This window comes from Aphidius gifuensis, linkage group LG6 (genome assembly GCF_014905175.1).
Source record: "Aphidius gifuensis isolate YNYX2018 linkage group LG6, ASM1490517v1, whole genome shotgun sequence".
Lineage (NCBI taxonomy): Eukaryota > Metazoa > Arthropoda > Insecta > Hymenoptera > Braconidae > Aphidius > Aphidius gifuensis.
Genome location: NC_057793.1, coordinates 5952593 through 5980346, shown reverse-complemented (window position 1 = coordinate 5980346; position 27754 = coordinate 5952593). Strand labels below are relative to the sequence as shown.

The window sequence follows — 27754 nt, the reverse complement described above, 5'->3', positions numbered from 1 at the left end:
AATTATTTGATAACTAAAAAATTTTTGTAATGACAAAAAAAATTATTTAAAATTATTTTACTAATAATTTTTTAATAACTTTTTTTTTTTTTTTTGTAATTTAATTATTCTAAACTTTGTAAATTAAATTTTTTAATAATATTAGATTAGATAATGATAAAAAGTAATGAACTTTATAAATTATTAATTTTTTTAAATCAGATGTCTCCTTCTTTTTCTCAGCCAAGTTATTATCGACTCCACCACCACGATTATTACACAGACTCTTGTCACGTTATCATCAAGTATTATAGTCTCTTCTCATACTTAATAATAAATATACGAAAAAAAAAAAATAAAAAAGAAATTATATATAAATGATGTGATATACTTATCACAACAAATGCTCACTCAGTTTCTCAACAAATTAACTTCCGAGTGGTCGTGAAATATAAACTAACAAATGAAATTATTTATAAATCATTTACACAATAATTTCATCTTGAAAGTAAATAAAAAAACTATATTTATAACAATAATGTCATTTAAAAGAGTGTTAATAAAATTTATAAATAATTAAATTTAAAAAAAAAAAAAAACAGTGAAAATAAAAAAAAATTTGCCATTCAGTTTTTATATATAAAAAGTAAATATTTTAATTTTTAAAAATTAATAATTAGTATCAACAATGTTCTCATATGCTGGATTATCAATTCGTAAGTTGATTTTTTATTATTTTTTAAAATAACTAAATAAATTTTTTTCCATCTAAAAATTAATTTATAATTTCTTTTTTTTTTCATTTAACAAATGCATGATGTTAATATTTATTATGCCTCTTATCATGTCCCTATTTTCTCCGAACTATCATTAAAGCAGAGACTTAAAAATTATAAAAAATTAAATATAAAAAATATTAATTAATAATATATATTTTTTATGTAATCAATAAGAGTCCAAAGTATTTTATATATTATATTATTTGAAGTTTATTAATAAAAACTATTTAACTAAAAAATAAAAAAAAAAACAAAAAATTATTATTTTATTAATAACAAACTAAATAAGTGAATAATTTTAAATTTAGAAAATTTTTTTTCGTTTTATTTTCTCTTGTATAGCATGATTTTTAATTTGAGGAAAAAAAAAAGTAAATAATTTTTTTATGTGTCAATGTATTATTCAATAAATAATTATTTTTAATCACGATAGGTGCAAATAAACCACGTATTTTTCTAGCTTATATACACTCGTATTATAAACATTACATTTGTGATGATATATACTTTACTAATGCTATATCGATTTAATTGCAACTCATATCAATTTTATGTCTGATGATAATTCATGAATATATTTTTTTTTTTTTTTCATTTTCAATACAAAAATTTATCAACTACGTATTATCAGTATCACTAGTACAATTAACAGATTTGCACACATATTTTATTTTTTATTTTTTGCATATATCTTTAATATTTTTTTCAAATTTTTTTATTTCATCGCTTATGTTTCTCTGATTAATTTTATTTTTTGCATACTTCTTCAATTAATTTTTTTTATTTATTTTTCTTACATTCTTACGAGATTTTAGTTTTCCATTTTTCTCAGGTAAGGTGTTGGAAAAAAAAAAAAAACTAATTCAATATCGTGTCATGTATATAATGTAAAAAAAAAAATTCAATATCGTCTGATGTATGATCGACAACAAATTAAAAATTCTGATACATGTTATTATTTTATATTTAATGTTTATTTTTTTCTCATAAAATTATTTTCTCGTATAATAAAATACAGGTAATTAGAAAAAATATAAAAAAATAACAAAACATTATAGCAACTTGTTGATAATTATTTTTAAATATTATAATATTTATAAAATAATTTATATAATAATTAATAATCATTTTTATTTTTTATTGAATAATAATAGATTTTTTTTTTTATTTTTACTTAGTTTGGTAATCAATAAAAAAAAAATATAAATGTGGTTTTTTATTATTTTGGTAATTCAAACAAACTGGTCTGGAACATGCCAGTTGTTTTTCCAGTAAAAAAAAAAAATATATATACAATAATAAAACGTAAGCATTTTGATCGTTTAGTTCGAGAATGAATAAAAAAAAAATAACAAAACAAAATTGAATTTTTAGCAATGGAAAATAACCAAAGGTATATTATCTGCGTCGGAAAAAAGGGTTAAAAAATATAACTCGTTTCTTAATCTTTTTATAAGTGATGTTTCGTTTTTTTTTTTTTTTTAAATAAAAATAACATTTATAATACGAATCTTCTGACGTTCAAATAATTTTAAAATAAAAAAAAAAAACACACAATGATAATAATAATTAAAAAGAAACCCCCATAATGAAGCCCTAATGTCCATCAAGATTATTTTTATTTGTTAAATAATTTAAATGATCCATTAGCAAGAATTTTTTTCTTCGTATTTTAATGATCAAAAAATTTGATAAAGGATTATGTGCTAAAATCAAAGTACAAAGTTTTATTTGAATTAGTCAAGAATAAATTAACTACGACGTCATTAAAATGATCGAGTTTTAATAGAAATAAAGTTTAACATTTTATTATTTTTATTTTCATTATTTATCTGATTATTTGATGGAAAAAAAAAATAACAATTTAATGTGTGTAATTAATAATTTTGCATAGAAAAACTTGATATGCCAATATGCCAACAATTGAAATAATCAATGTCATAATTATTTTCCCATCACTCATAATCATCATTTATATAACAATAAAAAATATTGTAATTATCATTGTGATTAGTTTTTTAATAAAAATAAATTTAATATTTATTAGAATTTTTTTATATTGATTTACATTATTGAATATTAATAAATATCCTTGTCTATTAAAAAAAATTTTTTATTAAATAATAATATTCATTTTGTTAAAATATAAAAAAAATTATTTTGATAATTTCTTGGTAGAATTTTAATTAATTTTTTAATAAAAATAAAAAACATTTGAATCAAGTAAAATATTTATAATTTAATCGAAATAATATTATCATTTTATTGACTGGAATTTAATTAAAATATGGATAGATTTATTTGGATTATTGTTTAGTGGAATTTTTATTTAACAATATATATATTTTTAAATAAAATTTTTTTTTAACAATATTAAAAGATTGCTACATATTGCTACCAACTGCATAAAGTCTGGTGAATTTATAAGTCTAACAACAATGAAATTTAAACTGTAAAATAAATTAGAAATACAAGAAAGTGTCATAAAAGTTTCTTAGGTGTACATCTGGTAGTTATTTACCACCCCAAAGGGACCGAACAAGGGCCAATTTTGTATGCCAATTTCTAACAGACTATTATCCTTTCTAGATTTAATTTTATGACCTGAAATGCATCACCACCACCTTCTCTTTTGTAAATTTTAAACTTCAAGTTAGTTACTATATTTTTATTAATTACTTAAAATTATAATAAAACAACAATTTATATTCAAAGTAAATTAAAATCTAAATAAATTTTTATCTTTGTTTACTTATAAACAATGACAGTGAGGTGCTCCAATTTAATCAAAGATCAACGTTCATGTGGTAATATATTAATTGCGAAATAAATTTCAAAATAATATCAAAAATAATTTTTTTTTGATTACAAGTTCAAGAGGTTAATGAAATTTTTTTTAAAAATAAAATTCAATGAGTGACTGTAAATATAATTTCAAATTACATGTAAATATATATTTATAATTTTTTTCGCAATTTTAAATGTTGTAAAAATAAAAGTTAATCAAATATTTATTAAACATTTTTATTTGGTTTTATTTTTTTCGAAATAAAAATAGTTTAATGCAGTTAATAAAAGATATAAAAATGAAAAAAAATAGTTAATTTCAATAGGTGATATTTTGCTTGTAAGGCCATGAAATGTAAAAAAAAAAAAATAATAAAAGTGTAATGGAAAATTACATTAGCCCAATTAGCCCAATTACAATCAAGTGATTTACGTGATGGAAAATATTCAAAGCTAGATTATTGTGATAAATTGATTTTCAATCATCATCATCATCATCATTATCAATAACCTTCTCAGAATGCAATCAGACTTTGTTTATTTCCTCTTGGGTTTTTTGCATCCCTTTTAATAATACAAAAACTCAAGGAGTTTTTGTTTATTAAAAAAATATAATTTCGCCTCAATTGACCACAAAAATTGTGATTGCGTAGACTCTGAGGTTTGCAAATGTATTTATTTTTTTTTTTTTCATTTTTTTCATTCGTTCTATAAAAATAATTATTGACTACTGGACAAAATTATTGGTTAAGCATTTTGTGCATATTTTTTTTTTCAACATAAATTACACGATTTTCCAATGACGTCAAACTAAAATGAAATCATTTTTTTTATTATAATTTGTTTTTCTATTTTTAGATCAAATTATATATCTTCTTCTTATTTATTATTTTATTATTTTTTGTTTTATAACTCAATTTATCAGAATTTTTTTAAATATAAAAAATAAATCCACTAAAATTTTGTCTGAATAATTTATGAGAAATAAAAAAATTAATTTTATAATAAATTTAAAAAGAAATTATAAAATGTTTAATGTCAATCATGTAAAATTTATTTGAAATATATATTTTTTATATTTTATTTTATATCAAGGTTTAGTAAATTTTTTTATTTCTAATCGAGATCAAACAATTAACTAAGCGTCTTTGACATTATAAACCACAATAACCTTCTTGTATAAATTCATCAAGGTATATATATAAATCAATCGTCACCACACATTTATAAATAAATAAAATAAAAATGCAATTATTTATCCATGTTGTTGTATATAATATTAAATTAGAAAAAGTAAAAAAAATGAAAAAAAATTTTTTGACATAATAAAAGTGTAATTAATAAAATTGATTATGTAAATGTTAGATGATGAATTATCAAACATGAGTGTTAAATTGATTGTTAATGATAAACATTGTCAATAATTTACATTTATGACATGGTCATTTAAAATATTTATTAACTTATTAATAATTTTATCTCATTTTTCAATAAAATATCTATTATAATTGTTATGTAGTAAACATTGTGATGTAAATTAATATTTAACAATTTTATCAGATAATATTCTTCTAGGATTGAAAAAAAAATTTAAAATAATTTAAATTTTCTAGTGAAATAGTATTATCACTATTTAATTATTTATTTATTTAAATTTTTCATAAACAAAGTAGAATAATTTATCTGCCAAAATAATCTCTTGATTGAAAAATTTGAATAAAAATAAATAAAAATATCTTAGGGTAGTTTTTAATGAATAATTTGATGAGTCAGTAAGAAAATGAGATATTAATATTATCATCTGATTTATTTGTTGATTTATTTACGACAAACAGTATAATCCCTGGACCAAAATAATCCATTGATTAGAAATTAAATCTTAGGGTAGTTTTTGATGAACAACATTGTAAATTTCTTGATGAAAACTGAATAATAAATTTTGAAAATAATTTAATTTAATAATTTAATTTAGCAATTTAATTTAAAAATTTAATAATTTAATTATTAAATTAAAAATTAAAGCACAAGGGAATGTTTGTACACAACTTTGATACACATTGACCTTCGTATATCCTGTTGTTGAAATGCGTCTTCCCTACGAGGTCTTTGACTTTCAACCAAACAGGTCCAAGTTATATATATATGTGAATTGATGAAACCATTGGTCTTCACATAAAGGGCCTACACCATCAGCAAAAAACAAAAACACCCCATTCCAAATATCCTCATTCCATAAACATCAGAATAACATCTCCTGCTGCTTCCAAACATCAGCAACAAAAAAATTATAAAAAAAAAAAAAAAAAAACCTGTAAAAAAGCCAAATTAAACGACAGAAGTAAAAAAAAATCTGAATATAATTTAAGTCTGAATAAATGTTGAAAGGAAGAAAGAGAGTCAAGTGAAAATAAATTCCCATCACGAGTCTTATTTTACAGTAAAATTTTTTTGTTAAAATGTATGGAAACAAAGAGTTTTAAAATAAAAAAAATAGTATTAATAAATACAGAATTTTTTATCCTTGGCAATGCCGATGACTACAACTTTGTAAATTTTATAAATCGTGGAATATTTATCAAAATCATCATCAACATAAACAATGAAAAATTAAAAAATAAAAAATATCTACTTTTTATTTTTTCTAATATAATTTTAAAAAATATAAATTAATATTTTTAAATTCAAATTTTAATTGATAAAAAAAATAAATGTTAAAAAAAAAAAATATAACGAGAAAGATGCAAAATAAAAGGAATCAAAGTGAATGTTGATTGGTTGATAAATCCACGTGCAAACGGCCACCTCCACCTTGACCAGGTAAAGAAAAAAAAAAAAAAAAAAAAAAATTTATCTGGGTGGGAATTGTTGTAGTTGTTTCTATACTTATTTCAACGTATATTTTTCTAAAGTAGCTCAAACTGTTTAGCCACACTTTGGCACGGTATCACAAAGCGATAGGATCAAGTTTAATTTTTTAATCCTGAAAATAAACAAACATAAATACAATTAATTTACTTAAATAAATTATTTTTAATAAATTGTCTTTGATATTTGGGTTTGTTTTATGGTTTTTTTTTTTAAATAAATTGAGCCCAAATTTTGGAGATTGATGAGTGGTTTTAATTCAACCAAGTCATATTTGATATTGAGAAAAAAAAAAATTATTAGCTATACTCAGTGATTGAACTTTATACTAGTAAAAAAAAATATATTATTTGATTATTTTATTTGATATACCGGTGAAGTGTTGGTGATAGAGATAAATAAATTTTAAATAAAAAAAAAAATTATAAAATGAAGGATATAATGTCAATTTGGAGTAGATTAGCAGGTCGTAGTTATTCATCAGTGAGCACAAATCCACAACCAAGTGGTAATGAGTCTGATGATTATTCAGATAATGATCCAAGAAGTCTTCAAACAAAATCAACAATTGTTGTTAATAAATTTTTCAATAAAGCACTTCCAGTTTATTCAGATGGACGAAGAAAATGGCCAAAGAGTAAGTTAATTATTTACAAAAAGAAAAACAATTAAATTACTATTTTTTTTCGACATATAAATATAGAAAATTATTAAGGATCAGGGTAGTGTTTACTTTAAGGTATTAATTATCACATAAAATAATTAAATAATTAATAAACATAGTGAAAAATATTTAAAAATATATCCGTGTCATTTTTTAATTATTTAGAAAATTTGTGATCTCATGAATGATTAACATATCTGCACGTTTAATGATGGACCACCTGGTGATTGAGGAATTTATTTGAAAAAAAAAAAAACAATAAATTTTTAAATATACAAAGAATAATAATTGTATAAATAAATATTTGAAAAAAATAATTGTGAATATTGTTGTAACCAGTTTTGTTGTGATATTTTCGTTGTCAATGTCATGTTGACTTTTTTTTTTTCCTTTTTTAATCAATTCAAAATACTTGACCTTTCAAGTTTTACTTAAATTAAATTCTATTTTAATTACTGAGATCATAATAACCTTGATTATTAATTTTTGCATATTTATTTTATTTTATTTTTTCGAAACGAGTAGAGGGTTGATGACCACGTGAAGGTTAAGGTCTTGATATTATACAATATGCACATTTCAAAATATATTTCACTTTTAAATGGCTAAATTTGTCATTTATTTTTTCGAAAATTTAAATTAAAATTTTCGTTACCATTGAACAATTATAAGGTTAATAGAAATTTGAAAAAAAATTTATTTATTTAAAAAAATATTATAAAAATTGTATGAAATTTAAAGGTCTTTTTAAAAAAAATAAATGATGAATCATTTTTTACTTTTATGACAATGTACCAGGTGATAATAATAAAATAAAAATTATTATAAAAATGGATAAAGCAATTAGAAAAGTAAACAAAAGTAAAAAAATTAAAATTCAATATAAAAAATAATAAATAAATATTTCTTGAAATGACAAAAAGAAAAATAAATAAATTTTAATCAATTGATACATGGTGTCAATTGTTTTCAATTATAAATAATAAACAGGAAAAATTGTCTTTTTAATTCAATTAAAATTCAATGTTAAACAATGACAAATAATAAAAATAAAATTTTTTATTTTTACCCAACTAGAAAGTACGACTAAAAAAAAAAATTAAATTATTGCTAAATTAGTTAATTCAAATTCGTCGATTGCAATATTATTGATACAATAATAATAACAGTTCAAGTATCGTAATAATACACCTGACTAATATGACACATTCTAAATATTCTTTAAATGAAAAATAAATATTTAAAAATGGAAAAAAAATAAATGCATGTCCTTGAAATTTTCACAATAAAACAATAAAATTGTCAAAGAAAATTTGAATAATAAAATAAATAAATAACCATAAGGAAATTTATAAAAAAAATAATGATTCAACAAATAGTATGGTAATAAAATAAAGCAATGATTAGAATCTCGAATGAATTGCTTTTTTTTTGTATTTATTATATATTTATAAAAAAAGAAGATAAAAAAACATTACGCATTTTTTTTTTCACTGTATTTTGATGAAACTGAATCAAATTGAATATAAAAATTATTACTAGACGAACTACTAACCACGCAAAATCGTGGTTTGAATAATAATGTGTCTACCTGTTCATACTCGTCATCAACTAGTAACTATTAAATTTATTTTTTATTTATTTAAAATTTTTTTATAATTGTTTATATATTTATTATTATGTTAAACAACTTCCTGATATCTTTCATCTAACATTAATTACCATAAAAAAAAAAAATATTTATTATTTCTTTTATTGTTTATAAATGCAGTAATAACAATTATTTGGGATATTTTTTTTTCAATAAATTTGTCAATTTTATCGTGAATTTGTTTTTATAAAAAAAAAAATAATAAAAGTAATTACGTTTGGGATTATGATTTATTGTTTACTGAAAGATGAAGACTACGTGATGAAAAGCTGCAGAAGAAATCAGTTTGTTAGTTCAGATAGGTCAGGAGATGATGACCTAACTCTTTTTTAACAAATCAAATACATGTTCAATAAATAAGGCTAAGAAAAATCATAAAAAATATGTATTTATTTTAAATTATAATTAATGATAATTATTATCAATTATAAAATATTTATATATATTTTCATGTGAATTTGTTTTTTGCTATTACTTTTTTTTTCACATCAAAAACAAGATGACTAGATAAAATTTTTATTTTACAAAACAAACAAGTAGAAAAAAAAAATAGAAAAAATAGGTTAATGAATCAGATTGAGTTTACTAGAGTCATTGTAACTCACGTGAATTACCAAAATAAGAAATTGATTATTTTCATGATTTAATTATGGTCATAAATAATTAAGTGATGTATTATTGAAAAAATTTGTAATAGTAATATTTAAAATATTTATCAGTGATATTTATAAAAAAAATATTACTAAATTATTATTGATTTTTAGTGATGATGTTATTGAACAATATTCATTTAATTTTTATTTAAAATTCACTTTTTTTTAATTTGAATGAATTAATAACTTAAATTAAAAATAATAAAAATTATTTTTAAACAAAAAGTTTTAATAATTATCAAAGTATTATTAATTATATATTTTTTTTTCATATATATATAAAAAGGAATAAATTATTATCAATGACACTTTGAATGATACTCGGAAAAAATTATGTATCACTAATTTTCTTGACAGAAACACAAGAATTTGTTGATTAATATTTTAATTGATTCATGGAATTTCTACCGACCTAAAATTACAATTTATTTTCTTTGATTATTCTTCTCCATTTTATTTATTTATTTATTTTTTTTCCAGTCAATGTGATATGATATCATCTAAACACGAGAAAAACCAACTCATATTTTACGGGGTATCAAGGCTAAATTTTTTTTTTTTCTTAGAAAATCTTGTATATAAAATAACATAAAAAAAAATTGATGTAATAATTTGAAATTATTACTATAAAAATCAATGATTTAATTATCAAAGTTAAAAAATTATTGCAATTGTTAATTAATTTGAAAAACTATTAAACATTTAAATGTAATAAAAGCCAGTAAATTAAATTAAAACAGGATTTACACGTGTGCCAAGAATAAATGATTAATTTTATAAATAAAATGTTTAACTATATTTAATATAATTACAACAATTAATTATATTTAAAGAAAAAAAAAAAAAACGAAATTGTAACAAGCATGAATACGATGTGTGATAAAAAATAAAAAAATACCTGGACAAGCTGGATGGAAATTTCCATGAATAATTATATGAAATTACGTTTAAGAATTGCTGGACAGGATGAGAGTGCATTGGACCCAACGTGATAAAATGATGAAGAGCATATAAAATAACTGAAACAAAAAAAAATAAATAAACAAAGATTAATATAAAAAAATAAAAAATAACATGTTGCAAGCAGGATATCAAATTTACCTGTACAAAATGTAAGGAAAAAAAAATATTAAAAACAATAAACGTTAATGCATCCAGAGCGTGTATAACTGACCTGGCGATGGAACCGGTTCGTCGAAGGATAATCCTGGTCCAGAAAATTCTCGAAGTCTCGTGGCAAAACAAATTTTTATTATTTCGATTAATATTCATTTCAGTAGCATCAACTACAATCGAAATAATTTTTTTTTCTTTATTATTTCTCCTATTTTCTAGATTATATTCTTAAAATATTTTTTATTTATTAAAAATTTACGCAAAAATTATCATTCACGATGAATTAATTAATTAATGACATTGGATCAAATAAAATTATTAGATTGAATAAATATTTACAATTTAAAAAATCTTGAATTATTATTTTTTTTTTAAATAAATATTTAAACGGATATTTTGTCATAAAAAATAGAAACGTTAATTTAAAAATTTAAACGACAAAAAATATATTTCAATGATTATTTAAAATAATTTTTTTAATCTAAAAATTAAATTTTCATAAATGCAATTTTTAGTTTAATAATTAGATATTTAATTTAATTTTTATTGTTAATATTATTTAATAATTTTAACTTTTTATATTTAATTTTATTTGATAAAATTTTCTTTGTTACTATCAATGGGGTTAATGTTTATTCACTCCAATTCCTGTATTGATAAATGAATGAATAAATAAATAAGAATAATAATTAGATAATAAATAATAAAGAAAAAAAAAAATCTTTGCGTCATGATGGCTCATCCCATTAAACTCGATCAATCACCAAGTGAAAATGCACCAAGTAAATGTGTCTGCACTCATCAATCAATCCACTATCCTCAACTTTTACTATTTAAAATTTAACAATGTGTTAACAATAACATTACAAACAATCTACAAATTTCATCTTTGAATTATTATTATTTCATCAATAGTATTTATATTTATTTTCTTCTTGAAATAGTGGAAAATGTCAAACTACTTGCGCAAAATGCAAACTATTATTACTACTTTAATTTTTTAAATTAAAAATTATACAAGAAGACAAATGTCAAGCAGTTAAAAATATTGAAAACAAGCTCTCTACGTGTAGAATTAAATAAAAAAAATTAAATAAAACTAATCAACTATTGGCCTAATAAATGACGCAAAAATAAATTACGTGACAATCATCATTTATTGCTTTTATTCCTCGCACTCAAATATAACATTGTGCAATGAGATCAAACTTCAAATGACCGATAATAAAAACACTAGGTCAATATTAATCTCCAACGAAAAATAATCTAATAAATAATTAATAAAAAATGACTTGAATTTATTACCATTTAAATGAGAAAAACATTCAATAAATTTATTTACTTTGTTGCAAAAAAAAAAAATTAAAACAAAAATAATAAATAACAACTTTGTTGCAATAGTAGAAAAAAAAAAAACCCGATAATAATAATGTCTATTTCATTATAATTATTTAGATAAATAGATAATAATTTAAATATAATTTTCATCACTGAATGATGAAATAATTTATAGTTCCGTTAAGATAATGTGCGATTACTCAAATGATTGGTTGACCATTATAATGATACCTTGATTTTTAAAAAATATGAAAACTTACTGAAGATAATTGTTGCTCAGGTGAGGGTCTTTACGAGTTCAAGATGCCATCATGCAACCTGGATCAAGTTGTTTTGTATTTATTTATATATATTTTTTTATTTTCATCACAAGATGCAATCAGACAAACGCCCAAATGACCTTGTCTTGAACAAGTCTATCCTGTTGTTATTATAATTACCAATGATGTTTGAATTTTTCATATATATTTCAAAAAAATATCACACACACAATTATTAACCTGGTACTTTTATCAAGCCCTGAAAAATTTTATAAATAGGTATAATACAATATTTAAATGATAAAAATTAATTTGACCTAAATTACAGTATTTTCAGAGGTCAACTTGTATTTTGAAATGATATAAATATATATTATTATTTATTATGAATAAGGATTTATTATGTTGCATTATCATGAGCAACAAGTGTATATTTTAATGTTTTTTTATTTTTAATATTTACAGGTATTTTTATGCTAATGACACTTGGATTATTGGGCATAGCATTTGGATGTTTTATAATGGTTGTACAACCTTATGAGCTAATATTTAAATTTAAAGTAACATTTTCAAAAGGAGGTGAAATATTTGAAATGTGGAGAAAACCACAAGTTGAATTATTTTTAAAAGTTTATCTTTTTAATGTTACAAATCATGAAGAGTACATGTCGGGTAAAGCTGATAAGTTACATTTCAAACAAGTTGGACCATATGTTTACAAGTAAATTTAAATAATTTTGAATATTTGCTTGATTAAAATTATCATTGTTTATTAATTAACAAGTATTTTTTATTTAACAATTATTTTAGAGAAGGACTTGAACATGCAAATATTACATTCAATGATAATGGCACTGTGACAGCAATACCAAAACATCCATTGACATATATTGCTGAAAAAAGTGCTGGTGCTGAGGATGATATATTATTTTTACCAAATATTGCTTTACTGGTAAGTTGAAATTATTTATAGTTCAAAGTTGGAAAGATCAACTACAAACTCATGTTTGAAAACGTGATTTTAAATGTTTGACATATCACATTATAAAATAGATCGATAAAAATATTATAAAATTATGATTTATATGATTTATATGATGACTCGAGTAGTAATTACAGTTTTATTATTATGATAATATATAATTTTCTAAACAACGAGGAAATACTTTTATCATATGATGTCAAAGTTTATCAATGACCAGTTTTTTTTTTTTTTCAAAATCTAGAAATTAGATATACCTACTTACATGCAAAACGTGACTGTAAATTTCTGTAAGAAAAAAAAGGTATTTTTAAAACTGAAGAGTTTCGAAAAATTAAATTGGCACAATTTTACTTTTTTAGGGAATTTTTAAAATGTCAAGTAATTTACATAAAATATATTTTGTTATGCACTACCTCGTGATGAATATATTTATAAAAAAATAATTTGGGAATAACATTTAGTTAATTTACATAAAAGTGCATCAACATTGCCAACAGACAAACAAGTTTTATATATTATTATAATAAATAAATAAATTTTCATATGATAAAAATAAACTTGCAGAATAATCACAAATAGATTTTGAATTTATTTTTAAAAATTCATGTAAATTTTTTAGTAATATATTTTAAAACAATGGAAAAATACAAAAAAAAATTAGTGACGTATTTTTTTCATATATTAAATTATAGTTTTATTATAAATATATCATCATCATCAATATAACTTGATTTTGTATAGAAAATTTACAACCGGATCGATTTGGCAAAAAACTGGTTCGTGGAATTTTATCATTTAATCGATGAAAGTTATTTTTTTAATTTACTTTTTTTTTTTATATATATTTATAACATTACATTAAAAAGTAAAAATAGAGATGAAACTTGGATGACATTGAGCTTAAGAATATTTACAAGATAATATCTAGTTTGAAAATCGATTAAATTGAATTTTAATTATAAAAAATTTATTATTTTCAAGGTTTTGTCTATAAAAATATAATTTGTTGACAATTTTTTTTTTTCAAAACAATTAAATAATACATGAATAAATTATTTATCATTATCAATTTTCAATTTTCATTATTAATAATATTAATCCAATAAAATAAAGAAGAAGAAAAAGATAATAATTTTTTTTCAACTCACCAACAATAAAATGCTCGTTGCATCATTAAAATTATTACCAGTTTAATTATTTATTCAAAAATAAAAAAATTGCCAACAAGACTTAAGGTAATATCAATCATCACGTAAATATATTATTTATAATTTTTTAAATTCATTTATGAGCTGTAAAAATGTCGTCAAGTAAGTTCATAAATTCTTAAAAATTACCATCCACGCAAAATGCCATAACGGTCAAAAAAAAAGCAATAAAATTAGGTCCACTCACGTGTTGATTACAAAAATAAACAATAACATAATATATAATTATACCATACTCAAAGTATATCTCAACAATATGATAATTAAATAAACAAATAAACAAAAAAAAATGAAAGGAAATTAATAAAGTAATAAAATTAAAAATTAAAATAAATGACAAACATGTCAGTTAATGATCATATGAACATCATCAGTAACAACACAAGTAGCTGTTCAACAGAAGTCATTTATCGTTCAATAAATGGAATATGTCGGTAAATATATAATCAAATGTTATTATAAAAATAATTACTAGACTTAAGTCTAGAAATTAGTACCAAGCCTGCAATTGTTGTGTCAAGTTTATATTTATCTTTGACAAAATACAAAAAATAAATAAAAATAAATATTATTGTTAATTAACCAAGACACAAGTATATAATATACATATATTTATAATTTATTGGTGTGTTTAGTTGATACTTATCTTTTCATCAATAAATACACACTAGATGAATGAATCATTATGATTCTTTATGATTTTTTTTTTTTTAACAAATTTTCTTGTACGTAATAAAAACACGCAATATAAAATATTATTCATCAGGTAAATTCAGTAAATTGTTTATTGTCGTATTAATCATATATTGCATAGATATATACCACATTGTTGGTAATGGAATTTTTTATTATTTTTTTTCATTAAATCCGGTTTTTAACGATATTATTTATTGCAAATGTAAAACATTGAGACAACTGACAATAGATAAAATTATCATTTAGATTTTTATTAGTTTGTTTTTTTTAAATAAGCAATTTAATAATTATAATTATTTTTAAACAATTTAATTGTTTAGAAATTAGGAAATATAATTAATTAAGCAAAAAAAAAATGATTTAAAAATTTCAATTTTTATTAATTTTTTCAATTAAACAAAAATACTCAAATAAATGAAAAAAAAAAAAAAAAAGCTATGTATAAATTTAAAAACAAGTTATAATTGTTATTTAATGAAAAAAAAAAAAATTTAAATATCAATATTTAAAATGACAAAAATGACAGAATGAAAAAGAAAAAAAAAAAAAAAAAGAGTAAAATTTGTTACGTTTGAAACAGGATGTCAATAAATAGATGATTGTAAATGATGTACGTAATATTTTTTATAGACAAAAATATAGTTTGTATAGGAAGTCAAAGTATCAATAGTCATAAACAATCATTTTATTATAGCTAAACTAACTATTTAATGAAATTTTAAACATTAATTTAATCTTGTATTTTTCCATGACATTTTAAAATAATCATAAATATATTTATATATACAAAAAAAAATGTGTTGTTTTTAAATTTAATCTAATTTATTAATAAAATTTTGTTTTTTATTATAGAGTATTGCTAATGTCATGAAAGATGCAAGTTATTTTACAAGATGGCCTCTCAATCTATTGATAAAACAAACAAATGCACGTCCAATTGTAAAAATGACTGCAAAAGAATTTATGTTTGGATATGAATCAGCACTTGTTACATTGGGTAACAATGTCATGCCATCTTGGATTAAATTTGATAAACTTGGACTAATTGATAGGGTAATTAAATTAATCAATTAATATTATATCAACTAATTTTATATATTAAATAATAATTGTTTCAACAGATGTATGATTTTGAGGGTGATTTTGAGACAGTATATACTGGTGAAACTGATGTACGTCTTACTGGTCTTATTGATAAATATAATGGTGATAGTAATTTACCTCAATGGACTGGTAAATGTGCAAATGTTGCTGGTGCAAGTGATGGAACTAAATTTCCAAGTTACATTGAACCAAATGATACATTACTTTTTTTTCGAAAAAGTCTTTGTCGTAGTGCAAGAATGGTAATTAAATTTATAATTTTAACAGGTTAGTTAATATTTTACAATTATTAAATGTTAATTTATTTTTAGGTACGTACTGGTGATGCAGTTGTAAAAGGTCTTCATTCATATCGATATAAATTTATGGATGATGAATTAGATAATGGAGTTAATAATACTGAAAATAAATGTTTCTGTCGTCATGGAAGATGTCTTCCAGCTGGTATGATTGATGTCACTGACTGTTACTACGGTATATTACTAATTTATTATATCATGTTAATATTTATAAATTTTTTATTCAATTTATTTTATTTTATTTAATTTTATTTATATAGGTTTTCCAATTGCATTGACATTTCCTCATTTTTACAAAGCTGATCCATCATTGTTAAATGCTGTTGTTGGCTTAGAACCACGTCAAGATCTTCATGAATCTTATTTTATTATTCAACCAAAATCAGGTCTACCAGTTGATATTGCATTTAGATTTCAAATAAATATGGCACTTCAAGATATCAAAGCAATATCAAATACTGATGGTTTTTCAAATATGGTACTTCCACTTTTGTGGTTTGAAATTGTAAGTTTAAAAATTATTTTATACAAAATTAATTTATCAAAATACATTTGACAATTTAAAAGAACATTATTTTATTATTTTTATGATACGTAATATCAATATCAAGTGTATATTATTCAAGAGGAAAAGAGAAAAAAAAAAATGTGTTAAATTTTTTACATCTATTTTTTATTTTACAAACAGGTCATGAAAAAAAATAGTTGATATAAAAATTTCTTGCGTGACAGAATGTGTCATGTATATTGATAAGAAACATGTTAGATAAATGAAAAATGAAAAAAAAAAATGATTTTAATGATTAATTAATGAATTTTTATGTTTGAAAAAATTAACAGGGTATGTACGAGTTACCAGAGAGTATGAACAATCGTTTTCTTCTTTATCTAAATATTGCACCAGTTGCTCAAGACATTGCAATATATGGTTTATTTTTCGGTGGTGCAATATTTCTCATATGGAGTGTATTTAAAATACTACTTTATAGACCACAAGGTGCAAAATCAACACCAGCAAAATGGATTGAAACTGAATTACAAAAAAAGAGACTTAATTTTTTGAATGACAAACGTTCATCATTCAGGGGCAAACAAATGGATACATATTATAATTCATTACTTGAACCAAAAGAAGAATCAACACCAATGACTGCAATGGATAATTCAGAATGTTTCAAAGAAGATCTTGTGTAATTTATTATATTTAAAATACATTTTCATTCAATACCAAACTTTAAAAAAATAACGAACTTAAAAAACATCATTTAAATAATCGTGATAATAAAAAAAAAAATATAAATTATTGCTGGATCATGTAAATCATCATTTTAAAATGCAACATAGTTTTTTTAGTTTTTTTTATTTTTTATTTTCGATGAGAGAAAAAAAAAACCCAACAAACGTCTCAATTTGAAAAAAAATTTTTACTACATTTTTATAGTTAACTGGACATTTTTTTTATTTTTCTACTCGAAAAAAAAATGCATATAATTTTTTTTAAATGAATATAAATCGTTAAATCTGAGAAACAAGTATTACATTGCAGAAAATTTTTCATCCAGCAAAACTGCTAGATTTTAAAATATTAAACAATTTTTTTTTTCGTTTTTTTTTTTTTTTTTTTGTTATATTGTTTAATGATATCAAAACAGTATTTTATTACTAGACCATCCGAGTATGCGGATTAAAAACAACAAAAAAAAAAAAAAAACACATTAAATGAAAAAAAAAAAAATTGTTGTATGAACGTGAGATCATTTTTGCCTGACAAGTTTTTTTTGTCAGATAAAAATTTTTGTAAATATTGTAAATATAAATATTGAAAAAATGAACGCAAGTTAAAATAAATTAGTTTATAATAAATTAATAACTAACAAGTTTAATATAAAATGAGCAAAAAAAAATTTTTTTTTAAATAATAATAATAGATTGAATAGCACGAGCAGTAAACTCAACTATAAAATTTAAAAAAAAAAATGTATTTGCACTGAGAATAAATCTTGGCGTAAATTAAAGTTAATTGTTATTAAAAAAATTATTAATAATAAAATATCTTGACACAGTCGATCATTTTGACACGAATTAAAATTAAAAAAAAATTATTTTATTTAATAATAAATATTTCAAACACAATAAGTTGCTTTTCTTTTTTTTTTTTTTAAAATAATTTATAAATATTTAATAATAATAATAATAATCAAAATATTATCATTGAATCATGTTGATTTTTTCATCCATATATTTATGGCTTATCTATTTAATTATAATTAATAAACTTGGTGATATTTTAATAGATAATTTTGCTATTATCATAGAACAAGTTTTACGCAATTTAAATAATGTCTTAGAGAACTAGTTTTTTTTTTTTATAATATCAGTAATGTTTTTAACAGAATGTTGAATGCTGATATTTTTTTTCATATTTCAAAATTAATATTATTATTGTTTTGGATTTTGTTAGTGAATGATTATTATGATATTTTATGTACATTATATATATACATAATTATATGGTTCCTTGGAAACATTGCTCAATAAATAATTTTTTTATATAAAAAAAAAAAGTGAAGTTGAATTAAAAATTATTTGTGTGATGGGTCTTGATTATTCATCCTTGTGTTTTTGTAATTTATTTATTGTTTGTTGTTGTTGTTGTCGTCGTCGTTATTGAGTAGAAATATTGTCGTAGAAATGATTGGTGACAAATAGTTCTTTAGATTGTGTTGAACAATTTAAGAGCGATTATAAAAAAAAGTATATAGCTGTTGTGAATTAGATGACAATTACTAGAAAAGTAATCTCGTAAAAAATTAAATGAAATAATCAAAAACAAGCGAAAATAAATATGTAAACATAATTTCACATTAAAATAACAAAAAAATAATAAAAATAATACAAAAATCAACATGTAAGACTCAAAATAAATAAAAAGTATTGTGAAAAATTAAAAAAGTAAAAACATCACAGCTCGATTGATGTTTACCAGTTAATAATAAATTTATAAAATTTATACTTTTTAATAAAAAAAGGCCATAAATAAATTAAGCAGAAATAAATTAAATTCGAGTATTGACAGGTATCAATCATTATTTTATTCAGCATTGTAAAAGTTTGCTCATAAACAAAACGACCTGTGATTGCCTGGCAATATGGTCAATTAAATAAAATTATTTATTCTATTACAATTATTAATTTTTTTTCATTATACAATTACACTTACGTCAATCGACAGATTTTAATTTAATCTAATAATTGCGTTGTATGTCAATTTTATGACAAATGCACTTGTATTGATGTTATAAATTGAAAATTGGTTCATTTATATAAATCTATTCAGTTTTTTTTTTTTTTTAATTTAAATATATCGATCAATTTGTTTTTGTAGTTTTGATTCGTTTAAAGATTAAATATTTTTAATCTTTGTGCGTTCACAACAACAATCTAAACCAATGTGTCAAATTAATTTTCAATTATTCAAAAGAAAAAAAAAATATTTATATATTTTAAAGCTGAAATAATGATCATTAATTTTTCTACTTATTTTGTTTTTTGTTTTAAAAATCTGAATTGTTTTTTTGCAAAATTCATTACAATTAGCAAAATATTATTATTACTATTTTTTTAATGTTTTTTTTTATACTGTCAATGATTTAAAACTATCGAATAAACAATCAAAATAATATTGACTGAATTTAAATTTTAAAATAAAATTTATTATTTTATACTGATGTGAATTGTCTTTGTTTATGAATTTTATATTAAAAAAAAAAAAAAAAGAATACTCAAGCTAGTATTAATTTGACAATTTGATTACAATATTATTTAATTTTTTTGACACTTTCATTTTGATGAAATTAATAAATGTTCCTCTATAAAGAACACACTTGACATTAAATTTATTATCAAACAATGAAATAATGATTATTATTTTTTTTTATTTTTTGTACTTTTAACAGTATTTTTATATATTTTTTTTGTTTTTGTTAATTTTTTTTATTATTTTTTCCATGAGGCTAGTTAGCAAAGTCAATAATTTGAAAAACAATTAGTCAGATAAATAGTTAATTTTTAATTTTCAAAGAATATGAAATGTATTTATTTTACAAATCATAAACTATTAAATATTTATTACTGTAAGTTGATTTTAAAGAATTCATTTTTGTCGTTTAATAGTAAATAATATAATAATAGAATAAAAATTACGACAAATTACATGAAAATGTAAATAATATCTTGTGACTAGCACAAATGGATTATCCTTTGAAATACAATACAATTATTTTTTTTCTTTGATATTATTTTATTCGTTCCATGATTGAAATATTTTTTTATACATTCACACTATCATTATTATGACTGATAATATATTTCAACTAATAAATAAACACACATAAATACATTCGAAAGAAAATTGACTATAAATAATAAAGAAAAGAAAAATTTAATATATTAGAATTTATTTTTTTGTTTTTTTTTTTTTCTTGTCATATCAGTTCATAATTTTATTTTTTAAATTAAAAAAAAAAAAGTTATGATAGTGTGAACATATCGTCCTTATTTTTAAGGACAAAATCTAGGCCAGCCATTTAAACTTTTTCCTCAAATCTCTCGTGTTTATTATTTATCATTCGTTGAATCGTCGCAATGTTAAAAAAAAAAAAAAAATGCAACACGAGTTGATTGCCTAATCGATTAATATCGACAACGTATTTACATAAAAACTTTATTTTTTTTTTCTTTTTTTATTTGAATGAAGACAATGTGCCAATTGTTCCCGAATGATATTATTAAATCACGAATTATTAAATTCATTAGCTAGTTGAATTATTAATTAAAAAAATTGTACGGAACAAATTGCACTTTTCTTCACTCATCTAAGGATGGACACATACTAACACTCATTACTTTTAAATACAATAATTCACACATTCATACTCAAACCCTTGATTCGTTTTTTTAATATAATAATTTTTTTTTTTTGTTTTTAAATCCTTTTAATGTTTTTTTTTTTAAATTTATTCTATTGTGTTTTAATTTTCTGGTACCTAGATATGATTATTTGAGATTAAATTAATTATTTATCAATTGCCAATTTAACAAATAAGTTAATTAATTTATTTTCAAATATATACTTAAAAAATTATGCTCAACAAATTGATCAGCTACTGTTTAAGTTTTTTTTTGCTTTGTAACAATTAATATGTGTGTTACAATTAGCATTTATTTTGTTTTTTATTGTAATATTATTTACTAATAAACGGTGTTATATATAACTTTTTTTTTCGATAGATATACCTAAGTTTTTTATGACAGTGAATTATTTTTCATTAAAATCACTGTCAATATTGTATCACATTAATCTTTTTTTCATTCATAATGTTTCCACAATTTTTCCAACCGCCTTTTTTTTTTTCCTTATACATTAATTTATTAATTTTTTTTTTTTTAGTTAATTTATCTTTTTAATTTTTTTTTTTTTTTTTTTTATGTTTTGTTCACAGCTCTCATCGGCACTTTCTTAGCAACCTCAACATTTAAATTTAGAATATCTCCAAAACGTGATAAACATCAAATTATAATATTAATGAAGAAAAAAAAAATTTTGATAATTTTAATAATTGATTATCTCAAAAAAATTTTACGACAAAAAGAAAATTGATTATAAGCAGAAGATGAGAAACTGTATCAAGTAATTACACAAATACACACACACATTCAAAATTCAACATACGTACAATCAAACAAGTACACTTGTAAATTTACTTATATAATTTCTTTCTCCTGGATATTTAAAACGTGGATCAATCAGCAATTTAATTTTTCTTGTTGGATGAAAATTAACGTCTTTTGTTGTTGTGGCGTCTTCCAAACTTTCTACTTTTTCTGTAAATCAAAAAACAACAATATTAATAATTTGAAAATAAATATAAATAAATGAATAAATAAATAAATTAATGAATTTTCAAATTTACCTGACACGACTTGGTGATGGAACAGGTGCATGTTCAGCAATAACCGGTAAAACAGATGTAAATTTATCAGTTGGTCTTAGTAATCTTGCTGTTCTTGATGATAATCGCCATATTAATCTTTGTCTATGTGGTGTTTGTTCTTGAGCATTATATTTACTCAATATAGCACTGACCAATTCATGAGTAGCGAAGAAACTCTCATCTGTTATTTTACATATTTTTTGTAATTCAGATGCGAATTCAACAAGCCTCAACATTTGATGTGCATGAGCAGTTTTAATATCATCCATTGTTGATGTACCAGGTATAATATTTAATGTTGACATTGTTATATCAGCATTTGTATCAAGACGATTAACAGCTGTATCAAGATATGTACATAATAATACAAGTGCTGTTTCAGATGGTCGTAAACTAGCACAATGTCCATCACAAACAACCATTTCTAAACGTAAAAATAATTCAGATTCAGTAACAATACTTGCATATAAATCACCAAGACCCATTTGTGATGCAGCAGCATGAAACATAACATGAAATAAACGTAAAAATGTTAATGCTGTTACTGGTGTTGTACCTGGTGCCCATTCTAATTTATTACTAATTAATTCTGACATTCTTTTTAAATCACCACCAGTACATTTACATTGTGATATTGATACAAGATGATCAGCATCAAGTGATTGTGCCATTTGGACGGCAGCAATATGAAATGATGCAACACTAATACATGCCATATGTTTTGGTCTTGCTTTCATTTTAGTTAAAAAACGATCCATCAAATTTATTCCAATAAAAAATACATCTGATGGTAAATCATACCATACTTTAAGACAACGTAATACATGAGCTGAACCATCACGTGCACCACTTGTTATTTCATCATTTTGTGTGGCAATTGGTAATTGAAGATTTGGCTGATATTTTACCTCCAATACAAGAGCTTCTTGTAATTGTTCAACGAGTGAGTGGATTGCATCCGGTACAAGCGAGCCTGACGTGTCCATTCTATTGATGTGTGTGACTAGTTGATATTTATTATTTCAAAAATAATTTATTATTATTTATTTTTCAATGAGTGTCACACACAATTTTTAACGTTGACCCAGTAGTATAGCCTTTTTTACAAGGCTGATCACACTACAAGAATGGCCCAGCTGGCTAGCCTAGTATCTGTAACATTCAATAAAATAAATCATAAGTTAAAATTTACTATTAGACACTTTGAGAAATGAGGTCTGACCATAGACTACTATTATTAAAACATCATCATATTGCGTCATATCAACTTAAAGTACTTATTGCGTCATTGAATTTATTTTAAATGTCAAATTTTATTTTGTATCAAAATATTTTGTTTACAAAACAAACATAAATTTATTTAATATTTTTTAAAAATAAAAATACAAGGTTAAAAACAATATTGTCGTTTGGAAATTCCAAATGACGAGATGAATTTTTAATATGTATATCTTTAACATAGAGGGAAAAAAAATTGATTAATATTTATTTATTTATTTATGATTGTATCCTGTTTGTTTGTTAGCAAATAATAAATGGAATTTGTGAGAATAAAATAGTGAACGTATTTTAAAAATACAAAAAACAGCGAACGTTCACCTTGAAGAAAAATAAAAGGGAGCACTCACACGTCAAGGTCGTTGGTTTAAAAATATAAAATTACCAGAATAAATAATATACTATTAGTTTATATTAAAAATTATTAACTTCATCAAATAATAATCGTTATCAATATGAAAAAAATGATAATGAATTTTCAAATAAATAATTTAAAAAAAGTACAGTGCGTAAATACAAAAAAAATAAAAAATAATGTAAAATAATATATAATTAAACACAATATTTATAAGAAAAAAAAAAAGTCAACGAACTTTAAATAATTTTACTGATGTTTAATAATATTTTAAGAATTAAATTATTTATACTTTTGATTGTTTAAAGCCTGCACAATATTATTCTTTCTCTCACCAGATCTCAAATTAAACTGTTAAACTTTGTTGGAGTATTTTCTTTAAATCAATTTATTCGTCATTCGATTTGGTAGGGATAAGAAAAAATAAAATTATAAATTCTGAATAACAAATAAATAAATAAAAAAAAATAATAAACAAGTGATTTGTGTTAATTTATAAACAATCTTTCAAACAAAACAATAATAAATAATTTATAAATATAAAATTATTTTTTTTAAGCTAAAATTATTTTCCTTAATTATTGTAGATAAATAATAGTACCTTGTAAAATGAAAAAAGATAAATAATAATTTAAAAATATATTTTCCTGGTTAAATATAAATTAAATATATTTTTTTTTATCTTTAGTCACGAATTGAATGTTTTTTTTTTATTTTAAAATAAGACGGGTAAAAATATTATATTTCGTTATAAAAAAAATGTTGAAATATAATCATTAAACATGACACATCAAAATGATGACTCAAGCTTAATTTTGGAGTATTAATTATCGATTAATAAATTGTTAAAAAATATAATGCGAGCACGTGTTAAAAAAAAAAAAAAAAAAGAATGATGGAAATATGGAAATTGAGTGAAACTGGCTCATACATGTTTCAACAATTATTTTCAGGTAAAATCGTACACAGCGAGATACCTTCTAAAAGCATCTACACACCCACAAAATCATGCTGTGTTTCACTGTGTGAGTCATTGTTAGTCACGTTTATACAGTTGACAGGCTCCAACACGAGTCACGACTCACCTATATCATACAAGCAAAAACCTGTCTAAACTTGTCCCAATAATAATTTCCAAATGCTTTTCTTTTTTCCACCCACTTATTTTGCATTAATAATTTACACTAATTATGCAACTAAACAACACAATTTTCCGTTTTTAAATTACTTTTCTTTAGTCAATTTTAAATTATATAAATAAATGAGGTTTAAAAATTACTTACATAGATTATTATCACAGTTGTATTCCCAATTAGATGGAAAATATGGTTTTTTGTTTTTTTTTTTTTAATTAAAAAAAAAACGAGTAGATTTGATTTTACTATTTTCAATAATGACGCAATAAAATGTCAATAGAAAAACCACGCGTTAATATAAATATTAATTTATGTATAAATAAATATAATTATAATTTTCTAATTTTTTTTTTCTGATAAATAAATATATATAATTTTTTTTTTTTATTGATCTATTTTATAAACCAATTATCAGTCTCAAAGTTACGTTTGTCTCGTGGTGAATTAATTTGTTGGTTATGTCACACTTTAAAATTTTTAAAATATTATTTTATTAAGTCGATGATAACTTTTTTTCAAAACAATAAAAATAATTATTTTGTCACTTTTATAATCAATTAATTTAATTAATGTAATTTTTGTAATTAATTCAATGCTAAATTAATTTTATAAATTTATTTTTATCTTCAACACGGTAAGCCTTGTAAGAATTTCACTGGTTTTTTTTTTCGTTTTTTTAATTCGCTAAACTTTTGAATTTTATTTTTTTGTTTTAACTTTAATTCTTAAGCTGTGATTTATTTAAGTTACTTTTGGAATTTACTTGTTGTATTGTAGACTTGTGTTTTACAACTGACGAAAAAAAAAAAAAAAATGTAAATAAAAAAATTTACTCCGGGAGGAGCGTTTGTCTGGACGGACGCGCTTCTGACGTTTCCCGAATATTCGCTCGGTTGAAGCCGTACATAAAATCGAGTACAAACAAAGGGACCAGATTGGACCAGATGGACAAAACACGGAGGGGAAAGGGGGCTAAATAGGGGGAAAAAAATGCCAGATGTGATTGGCTGTTTCTGAACAAGGGCGCGCAACTTTGATCGAAAAAATAACTACTTTGCGCACACACAGCTGACGCAATTTCCTTTTTTTTATTAAAAAAATTAAAAAAAATCATTAATAATAAATAATAATAATTTTGAAAATTAATAAATAATAGCTTAAATAATTTTTCAACATTTAAACAATTATCATAATAAATTAAATAAAAAAAAATATATTAACAAAGGACAAGGTTTTTGACCTGATAAAATTTTTTTATTTGATTTGATTTTATTTTGTACTTTGGCTATGTAAAGATACAGTTTTTTTTTTTAAATTTTTTAAATATTATTATTGTTATCACGATATAGCCAATTGACCCGGGCATTGTAATACCCTCAAGTTCAAAATAACTACCAATATATATTGACTCAAATTTATTTTAATTGAATGATTTTTATTTTTTAATTTTAACTGTGTCAAGTTTGTGCACGTATGCATCATGAATAAATAATGCAAATAGTTTTTAAAAAATTATCATCATTTTATAAATATATTTAAGAACCTTGAAATATAATATATATTTTTTTTTTCGGAGCAGATATTTTATCTCGGTTTGTAAAAGACGGATAAAAAAAAATAAATAAATTTATGATAGCCTTGCATTTCTGGGAGCGTCAAAAAGCAACTTCTTTGTTCCACTTTGTTTACAGTGAAGATGTTATTTATTTTCTCAATTTCATCATGAAGAATTCAAATGAAATCTCAGTGTGTATTTTGCAATACATACAAAGTTTCACTTCAAAATCATAATAATGATGATAAAAATATAAAAAAATAAAATATACCGTTGTGTCGATTTCAAAATTTAATAGTTACGTCAAACAAATGAAAAAACCATTGTTATTTATCAACAAAATATTAACAACAAATAGAATAAAAATAAACTATATTTTATATTTTAAAAAAAAAACCCAAGAAGATGAGTTTATCTAATTAATTTGTGAAAGTTGTTTTCTTTTTTTATTTTTAATTAATTATTAATGAAAATTCATGATGCATGATTAAAATTTCACTTAGTTAAAGTTAAATCTACCTAGATATACACACAATGACGCTATGATAATAAAAAAAATAATAATATTACTTTATATAAACAAATTAAATTAATAATAATATATTTTGTTGAATAAACTTACCCGGATGCGTTCCTGAACGCTTTACTTGATTTTTTTAACCAATAATGGCTTGATTAATAATTTATTTGACTAAAAAAATAAGGAAAAATATATAGAAAATAATTTTGACGTAAGACAACAGAGATGTGTGATGGGCTTTTGACAGTTACTTGGTCAACAAAAGCAATGGCGTCGGTGTCCAGCTGATTTCACTGCGCCTCGTAAACTACGCATTGAAAAAATAGTTCTTAAACTTTTTTTTTTTTCAATAAAAATCATAACTCATACTGTTATTGCATTAATAAATAAAATTTAAAAAAAAAATAAATTTTAAAAATTAAATAATAATATTAATTTAATTTACAATCATGCTAGTTAATTATTAATTTTAATTTTTATCAAGGGGCAAGCTGTAGTAAATTTTATGTCACGCGCACCAATCGCAGATGTTT

The 27754-nt window shown here is 21.5% G+C and overlaps 2 protein-coding genes across 5 annotated transcripts; one reads left to right on the top strand and one right to left on the bottom strand.

Annotated features, from left to right (window-relative positions):
* Window positions 1–249: 249 nt before the first annotated feature.
* Window positions 250–21257, top strand: LOC122859038 (scavenger receptor class B member 1-like). 2 transcript variants are annotated; one of them, XM_044162376.1, is made up of 8 exons: window positions 250–695; window positions 12558–12813; window positions 12903–13044; window positions 15834–16034; window positions 16103–16327; window positions 16397–16559; window positions 16645–16889; window positions 17225–21257. In XM_044162376.1, the coding sequence occupies exons 1-8, from the start codon at window positions 668–670 to the stop codon at window positions 17576–17578; spliced, it is 1614 nt and encodes a 537-aa protein (XP_044018311.1). In that variant the 5' UTR covers window positions 250–667; the 3' UTR covers window positions 17579–21257. The 2 variants fall into 2 exon arrangements, with proteins under 2 accessions (XP_044018311.1, XP_044018310.1); XM_044162375.1 differs by lacking the exon at window positions 250–695 and adding an exon at window positions 6447–7047.
* Window positions 21002–27746, bottom strand: LOC122859039 (cyclin G). 3 transcript variants are annotated; one of them, XM_044162379.1, is made up of 3 exons: window positions 27324–27746; window positions 22357–23529; window positions 21002–22267 (listed from the first exon to the last, which is right to left on the bottom strand). In XM_044162379.1, exons 2-3 carry the CDS (start codon window positions 23361–23363, stop codon window positions 22222–22224), a joined length of 1053 nt encoding a protein of 350 aa, XP_044018314.1. In that variant the 5' UTR covers window positions 23364–23529; window positions 27324–27746; the 3' UTR covers window positions 21002–22221. The 3 variants fall into 3 exon arrangements, with proteins under 3 accessions (XP_044018314.1, XP_044018312.1, XP_044018313.1); XM_044162377.1 differs by lacking the exon at window positions 27324–27746 and adding an exon at window positions 25294–26718; XM_044162378.1 differs by lacking the exon at window positions 27324–27746 and adding an exon at window positions 24303–24375.
* Window positions 27747–27754: the final 8 nt, after the last annotated feature.

What these genes read in the sequence shown, in the direction of transcription:
- LOC122859038 (XM_044162375.1), top strand. Translation starts at nt 6,840, where the DNA reads ATGAAGGATATAATGTCAATTTGGAGTAGATTAGCAGGTCGTAGTTAT. An exon ending in ACGAAGAAAATGGCCAAAGA is followed by an intron (nt 7,048 to 12,557) that starts GTAAGTTAATTA and finishes TAATATTTACAG; the next exon opens with GTATTTTTATGCTAATGACA. An exon ending in CACTTTTGTGGTTTGAAATT is followed by an intron (nt 16,890 to 17,224) that starts GTAAGTTTAAAA and finishes AAAAATTAACAG; the next exon opens with GGTATGTACGAGTTACCAGA.
- LOC122859039 (XM_044162379.1), bottom strand. Translation starts at nt 23,363, where the DNA reads ATGGACACGTCAGGCTCGCTTGTACCGGATGCAATCCACTCACTCGTT. An exon ending in CCATCACCAAGTCGTGTCAG is followed by an intron (nt 22,268 to 22,356) that starts GTAAATTTGAAA and finishes TTTGATTTACAG; the next exon opens with AAAAAGTAGAAAGTTTGGAA.